The sequence below is a fragment of the Hypanus sabinus genome (assembly GCF_030144855.1).
Source record: "Hypanus sabinus isolate sHypSab1 chromosome X2 unlocalized genomic scaffold, sHypSab1.hap1 SUPER_X2_unloc_4, whole genome shotgun sequence".
Lineage (NCBI taxonomy): Eukaryota > Metazoa > Chordata > Chondrichthyes > Myliobatiformes > Dasyatidae > Hypanus > Hypanus sabinus.
The window spans coordinates 463,026-478,573 of record NW_026779004.1 but is presented as its reverse complement, the minus strand read 5'-3'; the positions used below and the strand labels follow the sequence as shown (position 1 = coordinate 478,573).

The 15,548-nt window shown below is 49.5% G+C and overlaps 1 protein-coding gene across 1 annotated transcript in view; it reads right to left on the bottom strand.

Annotated features, from left to right (window-relative positions):
- Positions 1-1,064: 1,064 nt before the first annotated feature.
- The window catches only part of LOC132385893 (murinoglobulin-2-like), a 103,993-nt gene continuing 89,509 nt past the window's right edge, over positions 1,065-15,548 (bottom strand). The window contains exons 32-37 of the mRNA XM_059958130.1: positions 8,501-8,616; positions 6,699-6,825; positions 5,091-5,159; positions 4,843-4,948; positions 4,066-4,100; positions 1,065-1,168 (exon numbers count right to left, since the gene is read on the bottom strand). Of these exons, the coding sequence (XP_059814113.1) occupies positions 4,066-4,100; positions 4,843-4,948; positions 5,091-5,159; positions 6,699-6,825; positions 8,501-8,616 (453 nt within the window). The 3' untranslated portion in view covers positions 1,065-1,168. The remainder of the gene's footprint in view (positions 1,169-4,065; positions 4,101-4,842; positions 4,949-5,090; positions 5,160-6,698; positions 6,826-8,500; positions 8,617-15,548) is intronic.

The following is a 15,548-nucleotide window of genomic DNA, read 5'->3' as shown; positions in this document are numbered from 1 at the left end:
TGTTCCTATTCTCACTATCACGTGGAACAGGCAGTAATCCCGATGTTATTACCTTTGAGGTCCTGCTTCTCAACTTCCTTCCTAACTCCCTGTAGTCTGTTTTTAGGCCCTCCTCCGTTTTCCTACCTACGTCGTTTGTACCAACGTGTACCAAGACCTCTGGCTGTTCTCCTTCCCGCTTCAGAAGAATCCCAGACACTGTCACCTGGGAGGCAAACTACCATCCGCGTTTCTTTCCTGCGTTCATAGAATCGCCTGTCCGACCCCCTAACTGTTGCCATACTTTTGTTTTCCCTACCCTTCTGCACATGGCCAGATTCTGTGCCAGAGGCGCGACCTCTGTTGTAGGTCGTCTCCCCCAACAGTACTCATACAGGAGTACTTGTTAGTTGGGAACACCCTCTGGGGTACTCTCTAGCAGTAGCCTCTTTCCCTCCCCTCTCCTGACTGTTACTCACTTATTTGTCTCCCCAGGCCCCGGAGTGACTACCTGCCTATAACTCCTCTCTATCACCTCACTCTCCCTGACCAGACGAGGGCCATCGAGCTGCATCTCCAGTTCCCTAACGCGGTCCCTAAGGAACTACAGTTCTACGCACCTGGTGCAGATGTTACCGTCCGGGTGGCTGGGAGTCTCCAGGACCTCCCACATCTGACACCGAGTACAGAAAACCGGTCTCACCACACATACTTTCTGTCTGTATTCTATTCAAGTAACCTGCCCCGCTTCGACCCTTTATCACCGAACCCCCGTTGAGCCAAAGCCGTCCTACTCTGTCTCGGTCTATTCCGACGCCCGCTATAAAGCTGTCTTCTTTTTAAACTCTTCTCGCTGTTGCCGCTGGCCGACGTCCACGTGCTTGCGCAGATCTGCCCTGTTCAAACCGCTGAGGAAATAACGGAGCAGTTCCAACCCCTCAAGTTCTTAATTTTCCTGATTCTCCTCTAGTGAAGATCTGCCGGAGTTATTCAAGACCTTGCTTGTCTCCATAGATAATTCCGAGTCTCTGTGTGAACCTGTGTTAGGGTGCAGAGATACAGCATGACAATGATGGATTAAGGCATTTATTTATTAGAAGTGATTGCAAGTTACTGAAACATTGATCTGAGCTCTTGTGGAGCAATGTCCTCTTCTGCCGCAGTCAGCGCGTTTCAGTCGGATCCTCCGCTGTGAAATGGAAGAAATGGATCCGAATTATACAGGATTGTCCATGCCAACCATTTCCCGTGGCCAGCAATCACCAACCGAGGTTCGATTCCCGCCGCTCTCTGAAAGGAGCTTGGGGGTTCTCTCCATGACCATGCTGGTTTCCTCTATGTGCCCGGTTTCCTCCCACAGATCACAGGCTTTTCGATACGGAGGGGGTTTAAAGATTAAGGATGATCTGTGCCACAAGAGTTAGTAAGTAATGGACATGTTACGTCAGCGCTAGAAGGGCGTTGACAGTTGCCGGCTGGCCCCAGCACGAACCTCCCTGACTCAAGTGACACGTTTCGCTCTCTGTCTGACGGAATTGTGACGAAGATCATCTTTAATCTTTAAAGCCACTTCTATTGAAAGGACTTTTGATGATGTTAATGTCCCTGTCTCCGCACCAGCAGCAGCTCATTTCATTCCGTATTCTCACCACCATCTGGGCGAAAATGATCACCCTGCAGTCCCCTTTTAAATCTCTTCCCTTCTCTCAGGAAACCAGTACTGCCTTTGGAAGATCCGTTCCCTGGGATAAACTCTGCAAGTGTCCACCTCATCTATGGCCCCAGAATTTGATATGCACCTGCAATGTCGACCCTCTGTCCTCTGCTCTCCAAGGATTAAAGTCCAACGCTACCTATCACCTTGATGTAACTCTGGCCCTCGATAGGTAGCAGCATCTTTCACAATCTCCCGCACTCTTGCCAGCTCCGTAAGTTGGGGGAAATATCTAATGTGATGGGACACATTTTAAGGTGTTTGGAGAAAAATACAGGCAGGAATGTCAGAGATAGGATTTTAACACAGAGATTGGTGGGTGCGTGGTACTTCCTGTCAGGTTTGGTGATAGAGGCAGATACGTTAGGAGACCCATCAGTCACCAACCATCTGTCCTTCAGCCTTCAGGTCCCAAAGACTAATCTTAGCTTGAAACCATGGATTAATCTTAGAGTAAAGTCTGTTTCTGTGCTGTACTTTTCCATGTTCAAGCATCATAGAACAGTACAGGTCCTTCAGCCCACTGTGTTATGACAACATTTTAAGATCAATCCAATCCTTTCCTCCCACATAACCCTTCAATTTGTTTTCATCCATGTGTCCATCTCTGATATTCCCCCGTATATATTCCTCTAGTCACCGAGAAACTGTGCCACCCCCACCCCTGAATCGGCCATTTCTGTTTTGTAAAACAGTCTCTGGCCATACACTTGATCTGTGACTCTTAATCATCTTGTATAGCTCTATCAAATCAGCTCTCCTTCTGCTTTGCTCCAAAGAGAAAAGGTCGCTCAACATATCTTCATTAGACACGTTCTCTAATCCAGACAGCATCCTGACGAATCTCCTCTGCACATCTCAAACTTACACATCCTTCCGATAACTGAGGCGACCAGAACTAAACAAGATAGTCCAAGTGTGGTCTAACTAGGGTTTTATGGAGCTGCAATATTACCTTGTGGCTCTTGAACTCAACCCCTGACTAATGAAGGCCAACACATCATATGCGCCTTCGTAAACACCCTGTAAACTTCCCTGACGACTTTGAGGGAGCTGTGGACGTAGAACCCAAGATCTCTCTCTTCTTCTTCACCGCGAAGAATCCGTCCATTCAACCTGCGTTGAGTTGCTTTGTTAAATCGCCTTTTCATGTCACCGTTTTGTGGGTCTCTGGGGAGATCTGATACCGCTGGCCAGCGTTTGGCCTGTCGGTGCGTAACTGCGTGCGGGAGGGGAGACCATTTTCAACCTTTATCTCCTCGGATTTACACAGCGGGTCAACATCTCCTTTGACTACCGCTATCCTCCTAAACCTTGTCGACCGTAACTCTGCCTAGTCCCATTGATTGCACCGGGATCATCGTCCTCCAGACCCCCCCGACCTGGATATACTCATCCAGACTTAACTGTTGAAATCAAAATCGTATCCATCTCTTCGGCCGGCAGATCGTCCCACACGCTCATCACCCTCTGAGTGAAGAGGTTCCCCGTCATGGTCCCCTTAAACATTTCACTTTGACCCTTCATCATTTCCCTCATTATTCTGTATACCCAGATCGAATCTCACCAGAATCTTCCAGTCCTACTCTATTCCACATTTCCCTAAATTCCAGTGCCTCAAGGCCCAGCAACATTGTAGACCGAAGAGCTTTCACTGTGCTGTAACGTTATTTATAATAGACAATAGACAATATGTGCAGGAGTAGGCCATTCGGCCTTTCGAGCCAGCAACGCCATTCAATGTGATCATGGCTGATCATCCACAATCAGTACCCCGTTCCTGCCTTCTTATCCCTTGACTCCGCTATCTTTAAGAGCTCTATCTAACCCTTTCTTGAAAGCATCCAGAGAATTGGCCTCCGTTGCTTTCTGAGGCAGAGCATTCCACAGATCCACAACTCTCTGGGTGAAAAAGTTTATATTGAACTCCCAACAAACCAACAACCTTCTAACAACCTTGTAAAGTGTTTCTGCACTCTTTTATTCTTGCTTGTTGGTAGTTGACCAGAATTTCAAATGAGACCTCATGAACTTTTTCTACAACTTCAACATCTCCTGTATTAAATGAATGTTTTGAAGCTCAATGTGCCAAAAGCTTTCTATACGAATTACAGACCTGTATTCCCAGATACCCTTTGTTCTAATGCACCCCTCAGTAAACGTTGGAAGGACCTCATACATGACCAACCCCCTCTGTATGCTGACCCTGGATAGGAATATGCCTACAGAAGCAGGCCGCATCCAGCCTGAATAATGGTGTCAGGGAGGTAGGAGGGAAGCGCGAACAGCGGTAGGCAGGAGTGCGGGGCTGGTGGTAACCTGTAAACTCGCCAAATCGCCCTCGCGCAGGGAGGGTCTCCGCGGGATCTCACCTAGTGCGGGCGGTATCCAACGATGGCGCCCTCGTCTGATGGAGATAAAATGGGATGGATTCAATAGTCATATGGGCTGGAGGAAGGGAGGGGAGATAAAGGGAGTAAGATGGAGGGGAAGAGACGCCACTCTGCAAGAGCATGGAGGGTCTGCAGGAGACGTCGGGGGGAAGGTGTGGCAGTAGGGCAGAGTAGGGGGTAGGAGGCAATGGAGATGCAAGGACGTGATTGAGCAGAACAGGGTGAGGAGAAGCTGACGGAGCGTGAGTGCAGGGAAGTCATAGATGTGGACGGAGGATGGCGTTGGGCCCGGGGCTGTGTGGGATGGGCGTGCAGAGCGAGTGGGGGGACCGAGAGGCGACAGATTGGGAGAATCAGGGGAGCTGGGCGCAGAGGGGTGGACGGAGAGTAGGAGCGGCTCAGGTGGAGAGGAGTTGGATGGGAGGATGTGATGCAGTGAGCGAGTGGATGGAGTGACAGTGGAAGGTCGAGAATATGTGGAACAGAATACGGAGGGTTTGAGGGAGAGGTGAAGATGTGAGTACAGAGGAGTGAATATGTGGATGGTAGGGCAGAGGGAACGTGTTGAGGGATATGGAGGGGGTAAGGAGAGTGATTGGAGGGAGAGGTGCCGAGCGGTCTGAAGGTGCAAGGAGTGACATTGAGTGGGATTGCAGAGAGCGCGGTGGGGTAGAAACAGCTGGGGAGGGAACAGGGAGAAGGTGTGTCCGGTTGCAGGGTGGTTCGGAAGGACTAAGGGAGAGACCAGGTGCCTACCCGTCTCGTAGTAGTCGTAGACGGTCACGTAGGCGTCCTGAAGGTTCTCCACAACGAGGTCCCGGTGAAGAGGAACAAACAGTTCGATCGGCTGGAGCTTCTCCATCTGCAGGGCGAGCGGTGGGTTGGGGATTCAATACGAGATCTTCTCCGCATATCTCCTGCTCCCCAACGTCCCAGACTCGCCACCCCTCCCCCAACCGTCAAGACCAAGCTGAGACAGACGGGACGGGGTCCTCGCCACTCACCTCGGGGATGTACATCAACAAGTGCCCGTCCTGCGTCTCTGACCGGCTCACACGAGGATGCCACGGCTTCTGTAGCAGAGGGAGAGTTATTTAGAAAGATCAAACGTTGTTTTTGCTTCTTTAATTCTGCCCGAGGCGGTCCCAAGCCCGGCTGTGAACATCAGAACATTGGAAGTAGGAGCAGAAACAGGTTATTTGTCCCGTCGAGCCTGCCCTGCCATTCAATACGATCATGGCTGAGCTGGCCATGGACTCGTCTCCTAGAGCTACCTCTTTCCCCCCATAACTCTTAATTCCCCTACTATGCGTCTATCCAAACTTGTCTAAAATAATGTACTGATGTCACCTCCACTGCTTATTGGACAGAGAATTCCACAGATTCACACCCTCATCTCCGTCCAAAATCCACACCCCTTAATCTTAAAGCCAATCCGTGCCCATAGTCTAACCCCCTCATCCCTGGAATCAACCTGGTGAATCTCCTCTGCTCCATCTCCAAAGGCAGTTTGTCCTTCCTCAAGTAAGGTAACCAGGAATGCACGCAGTACTCGAGATACCGCCTCAACAGTAGCCTGTACAGTTACAGCATAAGCTCTCTGCTCAATCCCTCTACCAATGAAGCGCAACGTTTGCAATCTTGATCGCCCGCTGCACCTGCAACCCAACCTTCTGTGATTCATGTACAAACACTCCCAAGTCTCTCTGCACAGCAGCATGCTGCATTTTGTTTTGCCATTTAAATGATAATCTGATCTTCCATTTTCTTTACAAGGTGGATGACCTCGCATTTACCAACAGTGTACTCCATCTGTCAGACCCTTGCCCACTCAATTAATGGATTTATTTCTCTTTACCGACTGTCCGTATCTTCTGCACATTTCGCTTTTCCACTCAGTTTAGTGTCATCAGCGAACTACTCTCGGTCGCCTCTTCCAGATTGCTAATGTATATCGTAAAGGAACGGGGTTGGTCACGGGCTGGCAGCCCTATCCGATAAAATACGAGAGCTATGGAAAGGCCCACAGAAGCTACGAAGTTCTCAACCTTGTGAGAGGAAGAATTTATCAACAAGGTGGATTACTTCTCGGGACATGCTAAAGAGTGGCCCAGGACAGCGGACTCAAGCGAGCTACTGTCGTCATTTCTGTCGTCATTTTCTGTCAACGCAGTCCGAGGGTGTGCTGGGGGTGGCCCGCAGTGTTACTACGCACCTTTGGAGTGTGGGAGGGCACCGGGGCTCCCGGGGAAACCCACATAGCCCCGGGCAGAGGGGATACACTGCATCAGATGGTGGAAATAGAAGTGCCATCGCCAACACTGCAGTAACATTACGTCAGCCGTTACGTCACAGTGGCGTCCTTGGCGACCCGGGATTGGAGATACCACGGAGAGATGTCAGATGCGGGAAATCGGAAGAAACACGCAAGATACCGTTGCGACTCAGCAGGTCACAGACGGTCGCTGTTTCGAAGTAATACCCCAGCACTAGGGACAGCTCAGTGATGGTGATGGGAAGTCTTACAAACAAACCCCTGACGGACAGAACGCGGGCGGCCAATTGTTCGTACGGTGTTGGTGGGACTGGAGTGGGGAGAGGTCACTACCCACCCTCCTGGATCCACAGGTAGGTTCAGGAGCACCTGGGGCAAACCCTCTGTTCACCTGAGCAGAGTACCCGGAAAGCATCTTCACATCCACGATGACCATGTTGGAGACGTTACGAGACCCGACGTACCTAAGGAGAGAAGGGCAGAAAGCAGCCGCTGTTGGAGAGCAATTCTTAGAGGGTTATTTTCAATAATCACACACAGTAAAAACAGCCGGGAGCAGGGGAATCACAAACATAGTCACGGTGCGGATCTACTGAAATCACTCCCTTGGAAAATGTACAGGATCTGAGGAATCACACACAGGGACACACGGCCGGAGTCCAGTAAAATTACTCCCATGGACACACCGTCGGGATCTAGTGAAATCATTCCCAGGGAACACAGATTGGGTCTGGAGAATCAGTCACAGGTACACACGGTTGCGATTGAGTGAAATCACTCCTTTGGCACATGGGTAGGTGCCAGTGATTCACTTCCAGCGAAACATGGTCGTATTATCGTGAAATTACTCCCAGCGACTACGCACAAAGTCCGGGGCACCACTCCGAGAGACATACGCTCGGGATATAGTGAAATCACTCCCAGGGAACACGGACAGGATCTGGTGGAACACTCCCAGGGACACACGCAAAGAGCTTGGGGAGTAACTCCCAGGGACACACTGTGGATTCTAGTGAAATCACTCACAGGAAATACACAGGCGGGACCTAGTGAAATCATCCCCAGGGACACACGGACAGGGTCTGGGCAATCACTCCCAGAGGCACACGGTCGAAATTTAGTGAAATCATCCAGAGACACACGAATCCTTCTCAAGGGCTCCAGATTGGAATCCAGTGAAATCACCCCCAGAGGCAAGCGCAAAGGGTCTGGGGAATCACTCCCAGGGACACACGGTCGGGCTCTAGAGAAAACAGTCCCAGGGAGCATGGACAGAATCTGGGGCATCACTCCCAGGGACACACGTTTGGGATTTCGTGAAATCACTCCCAGGGAACATGGTAGAATGTTTGGAATTACTCCCAGAGACACACGCAGGCGATCTAGCACTGTCACTGGTGAGACCCCATTTGGAATAATATGTGCAGTTTTGGGCCCTCTATCTATGAAAGGATGTGCTGATGTTGGAGAGGGTTCATAGAAGATTCACTAGGATGATTCCTGGAATGCAGGGACGAACATATAAGGAGCGGTTGTCGGCTCTTGGATTGAATTCATTAGAGTGTAGAAGAATGAGAGGGGATCGCATAGAAACATTTCGAATGTTGAAAGGATTAGACAGAGTAGATGTGGAAAGGCTGTTTCCCTTGGTGGGTGAGTCCAGGACAAGAGGTCACAGTCTTAGAATTAGAGGGTACCCATTTAAAACAGAGATGAGAATTTTTTTTTAGCCAGAGGGTCGTGGATTCGTGAATTCGTTGCCACATACAGCTGTGGAGGCCCAATCATTGAGGGTGTTTAAAGAGGAGATTGATAGGTATCTAATTAGTCAGGGTATCAAGGGATTTGGGGAAAAAGCCGGAAATTGGAACTAGATGGAAAAATAGTTTCGCTGATGGTGGAGTGGCGAGGCAGACTTGATGGGCACAAAGGCCTACTTCTGCTCCTTTGTCTTGTGATCTTGTGAAACATGGATGGCGTCTTGTCAATTGCTCCCAGGACCAACGGTTGGGATCGAGTGAAATCACCCACAGGAAACATTGATCCTCTCTCACACTGGTCCCACGTTGCGCCGCGAATGGGAGCCCCACCGGCCCCACCTTCCTCCTCACTCCCACTTTTGACGTATCCCGCACTCACGTCACATTGATGTTGATGATGCTTCCGTCGGTGTCGTCACCCGTTCTCCTCATCTCGGCCGAGAGCTGGAAGGCGGCGTCGCGATGCTTGGGAAGGGTATTGTACCGCAGTGTGGTCTGACAGGGTGGAGTGAGTGGGGGTAACAGTTACCGCAGTACAGACGGCAGCCGGTCTTCCATCCCGCCAAATCCCTCTGTCCCATGCCTCCGTCAATCCCCCTCGCAGCCTGTGTCCTGCCCCCCTTCGCCCATCACACTGGTGCGTTGTCCTCCGGTAATCATCGCTCCTCCCTCGTCCCCTGCTCCTTGCCCTTCTTCACTCCAGTCCCTCTGTTCATCACTCTGTCCTCCACCATTCCAATCCCAACTATATCACTCCCGCTCTGTCTTCTTCCTTTCTCCCTCCCTCTCCTGGCCACTCCCCTCCGCCTTGCAATTCAAACCTCGCCAACCCTCTACTTCCACCATTCCTCACCCTATCTCCGTCCCTGCCTCCCTCCATCTGAGCTGCCTCACCATTCCCTCCCTCCCTGCCACCTCCCTCCCTTGTCCCTCTTATCTTATTTCTCCCTCCCTCCCCAGGTCCTTTCCTTCGACTCCCCCTTCGCTCTTCCCTCCATCCCTCCTCCCTCCCTGCTCCATCTTTCACCATCTCTCTATGCGCTCTGTCCTTCTCCCCCTCTGTTATGCTCTACCCTCCCTCTCTCCGTGTTTCCTCCCACGCCTGTCCCTCTTATCTTCCTCTGTCCCTCCCTTGGTCCTTCCATCTGCCCCCATCTGCCCGCTCTTCCATCCATCCTTCCGTCCCTCCGTGTTCCCTCACTCACCCCCATCTCTCTATCTCCTCCATCCCTGTCACATCTTTTTCCTACTTCACGTCTCCTCGACCTGTTCCTTCCCTCTTCCCTGTCCTATCTCCTCCTCCCTCCCTCCTCTGGCCCGCCCCTCTGCTCCCTTCTCTTCCCACCGTCCTCCCTTCCCTCCTTGTTCTCTACCTCCCCTTCATCTCTCTATCCCCTGTATCCTACATCCCTGTACATTCCTCTCCCGTCCAGTCCACATCCCCGTCCTTCTACACTCCTCCCTCCCTCGCCTGATCCCTCTCTGACCCCTCCTTTTTCTTCTCCCTCCCCTCCCCTCCTTGACCCCTTCTCCGCTCTAAGCCCCATCTCTCTACCTCTTTCCTCCCCCTCCCTCTCCTTTCTGTCTTGCATCCTCTCCCCCATCTGTGTCCCCACCGTCATCCTCCTCTCCCTATCCCCGCCATTACATCTCCCTCCTTTGGTCCCTATCTCCATCCCTCCCTTCCCATCATCCTCTTCTCTCTCCATCTTTCCTTATCCCTTCACTCACCCCAATCTCTCTATACTCTTCTCCCTTCCCTTCATCGGCTGGATCCTGTCTTTGCCCCTACATCTTTCCTTCTGATGTCCCTCTGTCACCTCACTCACCCCGTCCCTCTAACCCTTCCCTCCTTCCCTCTGCCTCTCCCTTGATTCTCCGTCCGCATCCTCCCTCCCTCTCTCCCTCCTCCATCCTGCTCTCCTCCCCCTCGCTCTGTCCCCTCCCTCACCTACTTCTCTCTATCACCTTCTCTCTTAATCCTTCCCTGTCCTGGTACTTCCCACCGTAACCTTCCCCCCTTCCTCTGTATCCCTCCCCTCAATCTCTGTCCACTCCCTCTCTCACCTCTACTCTGCCCTCCATTTGCTCTCTCTGCGTCCCCTCACTCATACCCATTTCTCTATCCACTTCCTCCCTCCCTTCCACCTTCCCTCCCTCCCTCCCTTTCCAGACCTCTTGCATACTGTTCCTTCGACTTTTCCTCTCTCCTCTCTTTGCCACCGCCTTCCATCGCCCCTGTTCCTCACACCATCCTGTCACTCCTCCTGCAACCTCGCTCTGTCCCCTCCCTTCCCTCTGCCCATCCTTCCCCTTTGCATGCACTCCATCACCTCCTCCGTTGCTCGCTAGCCCTTCAGGCCGTTCTTCCACCCTCCCTTCGATTTTTGTACTCCTGGTTCCCTCCATTCTAAACACCTTACCGTTGACTCAATCCCTTCATACTCCACTTTACTCCGCCAATCCCCGCTGCTCCCTCCTGCCTCACTCGTCCCACTGCGACCTTCATTCCGCTCACCCCCACCTTCTCCTTCTTTCACAATACTCATCCGCAGCTGTCTCTCAGCTGTCTCTCCGCTCGATAGGACCGGGTCCTCCTCCACACGATGGCAACAAACATCCCCTCTGACCCTTTACTCCTCAGATCTGTCACAGAGGGAGACGGGCGTGGAGAAGGAACAGAGATCAGGGAAAGAGAAAGGAGGCAATTGGGATGAAGGAAAGGTTAAACCCTCATTCAAGAATTGAAGACAGGAAATGGGATGTCATGTTGAAGTTGTGTAAGGTATTGGTGTTTGGCCTCTTCGTGTGTGATACATCAGGAGGTGTTTGTGGTGTTGAGGCAAATCAGCGTGGATAAATCCTCAGAGCGTGACAAGGCGTTTCCTCGAACCATACGGGAGGCATGTCAAAAATTTCTGGCGCCCTAATAGTCATATTTAGTCATCCTCAGTGACAGGTGAGGTACCAGAGGGTTGGAGGGTAGCCAATGCTGATCTGCTGGTTAAAAAAGGGTCTAAAATAAACCGAAAAATTATAGGGTGGTGGCAAAGTAATTGGAAAGGTGTTCTATGCCACCGGATGTATCATTACTTGGATAGACATGGACCGATTAAGGATAGTCAACATGGCTTTGTGCATGATAGGTCATGTCCAACCAATCTTATAGGGTTCAAACATAGAAACCCTACAGCATAATACAGGCCCCTTGGCCCACAAAGTTGTGCCGAACATGTCCCTACCTTGGAAATTACTAGGCTTACATATAGCCCTCTCTTTTACTAAGCATGTATCTATCAGAAAGTCTCTTAAAAGACCCTATTGAATCCGCCTCCACCACCGTTTCTGGCAGCCCATTCCACGCACTCACCACTCTGAGTAAAGATCTTACCCCTGACATCTCCCCTGTACCTACTCCCCAGCATCTTAAACCTGTGTCCTCTTATGGCAACCATTTCAGCACTGGGAAAAAGCCTCTGACTATCTACTCGATCAATGCCTCTCATAATCTCATTCACCTCTATCAGGTCACCTCTAATCCTCCTTCGCTCCAAGGAGAAAAGGACCAGTTCACTCGACCTATTCTGAAAAGGCATGTTCCCCAATCCAGGCAACATCCTTATAAATCTCCGCTGCACCCTTTCTATGGCTTACACATCCAGGCAACCAGAACTGAGTACGGTACTCCAAGTGGAGTCTGAGCAGGGTCCTATATGGTTCGCAGCATTACCTCACGGCTCCTAAATTCAATTCCACACGATCAATGCATCTCATCATCTTGTACACCTCTATCAGGTCACCTCTCATCTTCCTTCGCTCCAAGGAGAAAAGGACGAGATCGCTCAAACTATTCTCATAAGGCACGCTCCTCAATCCAGTCCACATCTCCTCTTCTTATAGTGAGACGAACAGAACTGAGCAGAATACTCCAGGTGCGGTCTGACCAGGGTTCTATATAGCTCCAACATTATCTCTCGACTCCTAAATTCATTTTCCACGATTGATGAAGGCCAATACACCATACGCCTTCTTAACCACAGAGTCAACCTGCGCAGCTGCTTTGAGCGTCCAATGGACTCTAACCCCCCAGATCCCTCTGATCCTCCTCACTGCCAAGAGTCTTACCATTAATACTATATTCTGCCATCATATTTGGCCTACCAAAATAAACCACTTTTCTGGGTTGAACTCCATCTGCCACTTCTCAGCCCAGTTTTGCATCCTGTCAGTCTCTGCTGTAACCTCTGACTGCCTTCTACATAATGTACACCTTCAACTTTTGTGTCATCAACAAATGAACCACTTCTTCATCGAGGTCATTTATAAAAATCACCAAGAGAAGGGTCCCAGAACAGATCCCTGACGCACACCACTGGCCACCGGCCTCCATGCAGAATATGACCCGTCTACAACCACTCTTTGCCTTCTATGGGCAAGCCAGCTCTGATCCACAAAGCAATGTCCCATTGGATCCCATGCCCGTTTACTTTCTCAGTAAGCCTTGCATGGAGTACCTTATGAAATGCCTTGCTGAAATCCACTTACACTACGTCTACTACTCTTCCTTCATCAATATATTTAGTCACATTCTCAACGATTTCAATCAGTCTCGTAAGGCACGACCTGCCCTTGACAAAGCCATGCGGACCTCTCTTAATCATATTATTCTTCTCCAAAAGTACATAAATCCTGCCTTTCGGGATCTTCTCTATCAACTTACCAAGCACTAAGGTAAGACTCGCAGGTCTATAATTTCCTGGGCTATCTCTACTCCCTTTCTTGAATAAAGGAACAACATCCGCAACCCCCCAACCCTCCGTAACCTCTTCCGTCCCATTGATGATGCAAAGATCATAGCCAGAGGTTCAGCAATCTCCTCCCTCGCCTCCCATGGTTGCCTGCGGTACATTTCCTCCGGTCCTGGTGTCTTATCCAACTAGATGCTTTCCAAAAACTTCAGCACATCCTTTTTCTTAATATCAAGATGCTCAGGTTTTTCAGTCTGCTGCAAGGCATCACTGCAATCACTAAGATCCTTTTCCGTAGTAAATACTGAAGTAAAGTATTTATTAATTACCTCTGCTATTTTCTCCAATTCCATACACAATTTCCCACGGTCACACTTGATAGGTCCTATTCTTTCACGTCTTATCCTCTTGCTGTTCACATACATGTAGAATAACCATATAATTATATAACATTTGCAGCACTTCTGGTCCTTCTAGTCCTTGCTGAACGCTTATGCTCACCTAATCCCACTGACCCGCAAGCAGCCCATAACCCTCCATTCCCTTCCTGTCCATATACCTATCCAATTTTGCTTTAAATGACAATATCAAAACTGCCTCTACCACTTCTACTGGAAGCTCATTCCACACAGCTACCACTCTCTGAGTAAAGAAATCCTTCCTCATGTTACTTTTAAACTTTTGCCCCCTAACTCTACACATGTCCTCTTATTTGAATCTCCCCTACTCTCAATGGAAAAAGCCTGTCCACGTCAACCCTATCTATCCCCCTCATAATTTTAAATACCTCAATCAAGTCCCACCTCAACCTTCTACTCTCCAAGGAATAAAGACCTAACTTATAACATATAACCATATAACAATCACAGCACGGAAACAGGCCATCTTGGTCTTCCTAGTCCGTGCCGAACCCTTAATCTCAGCTAGTCCCACCTACCCGCACTTAGCCCATAACCCTCCATTACTTTCCTGTCCATATACCTATCCAATTTTACCTTAAATGACACAACTGAACTGGCCTCTACTACTTCTACAGGAAGCTCATTCCACACAGCTATCACTCTTTGAGGAAAGAAATACCCCCTCGTGTTTCCCTTAAACTTTTGCCCCCTAACTCTCAAATCATGTCCTCTAGTTGTTCAGTAACTTGTTCAGTCTTTCCCTGTAACTTAAGTGCTGAAACCCAGGTAGAATCCCTTGAGGTTTTCCTTAATTCTGCCTGCCAAGGCCTACTCATGGCCCCTTCTGCCTTTCCTAATTTCCTTCTTAAACTCCTTCCTAGTAGCCTTATAATCTTCCAGATCTCTAACATTATCTAGATTTCTGAACCTTTTGTAAGCTTTTCTTTTCTTCTTGACTAAATTTATTGCAGCCTTCGTACATCTCGGTTCCGGTACTTTACCATAACTTCCTTGTCTCATTAGAACTTACCTATACAGACCTCTACACAAATATCCCCTGCATATTTGCCAAATTTCTTCCGTACCTTTCCCTGAGAACATCTGTTTCCAATTTAAGCCTCCAATTTCCTGCCTGATAGCCTCACAATTCCCTTTACAGCAATTAAACGCATTTCTATCTTGTCTGTTCCTATCTCTCTCCAATGCTGTTGTGAAGGAGATAGAATTAGGATCACTATCTCTCTCATGCTCTCCCACTGAGAGATCTGACAACTGACCAGGTTCATTTCCCAATACCAAATCAAGTACAGTCTCTCCTCTCGTAAGCTTATCTACAAATTGTTTCAAGAACCCTTCCTGAACACACCTAACATACTACACCCCATCTAAAACCCTTGCTTTAGGCGGATGCCAATCGTTAAATTGGGAATTAAAATCTGCCATCACGACAAATCTATTATTATTACACCTTTCCAGGATACGCTTCCCTGCCTGCTCCTCGATATCTCTGCTACTATTGGGCGCCTTAGGAAAAACACCCAGTAAAGTTATTGACCCCTTCCTCTTCCTAACCTCCACCCACTGAGACTCCATATGCAATCTCCCCATGGCATCCACCTTTTCTGCAGCGGTAACACTAACTCTGATCAACAGTGACACGCCCCCTCCTCTTCTGTCTCCCTCGCTGTCCTTTCTGAAACATCTAAAACCCGGCACTTGAAGTAACCATTCCTGTCCCTGAGCCATCCAAATCTCTGAAATGGCCACCACATCATATCTCCAAGTACTGATCCACGCTCTAAGCTCATCCGCTTTGTTCACAACACTCGTTCATTAAAATAGACACATTTCAAACGTTCGGTCTGAGCGCGTCCCTTCTCTATCACCTGTCTATTCTCCCTCTCGCACGGTCTACAAGATTTCTCTATTTGTGATCCAACCCAGTCTCTTCAGTTCGCTTCCCACCCCCAAAACAATTCTAGTTTAAACTCTCCCCAGCAGACTTAGCAAACTTCCCCGCCAGGATATTGATCCCCCTGGGATTCAAGTGGAACCCATCCTTTTTGTACAGGTTACACCTTGCCCCAAAAGAGGACCTAATGATCCAGAAATCTGAATCCCTGCCCCCTGCTCCAATCTCACAGCCACGCATTTATCCTTCACATCATTCAATTCCTATTCCAACTGGAGCGTGACACAGGCAGTAATCCCGAGTATACTACTTTGCAGTCCTGCCTCTCAACTTCCCTCCTAACTCCCTGCAGTCTTTTTTTTCAGG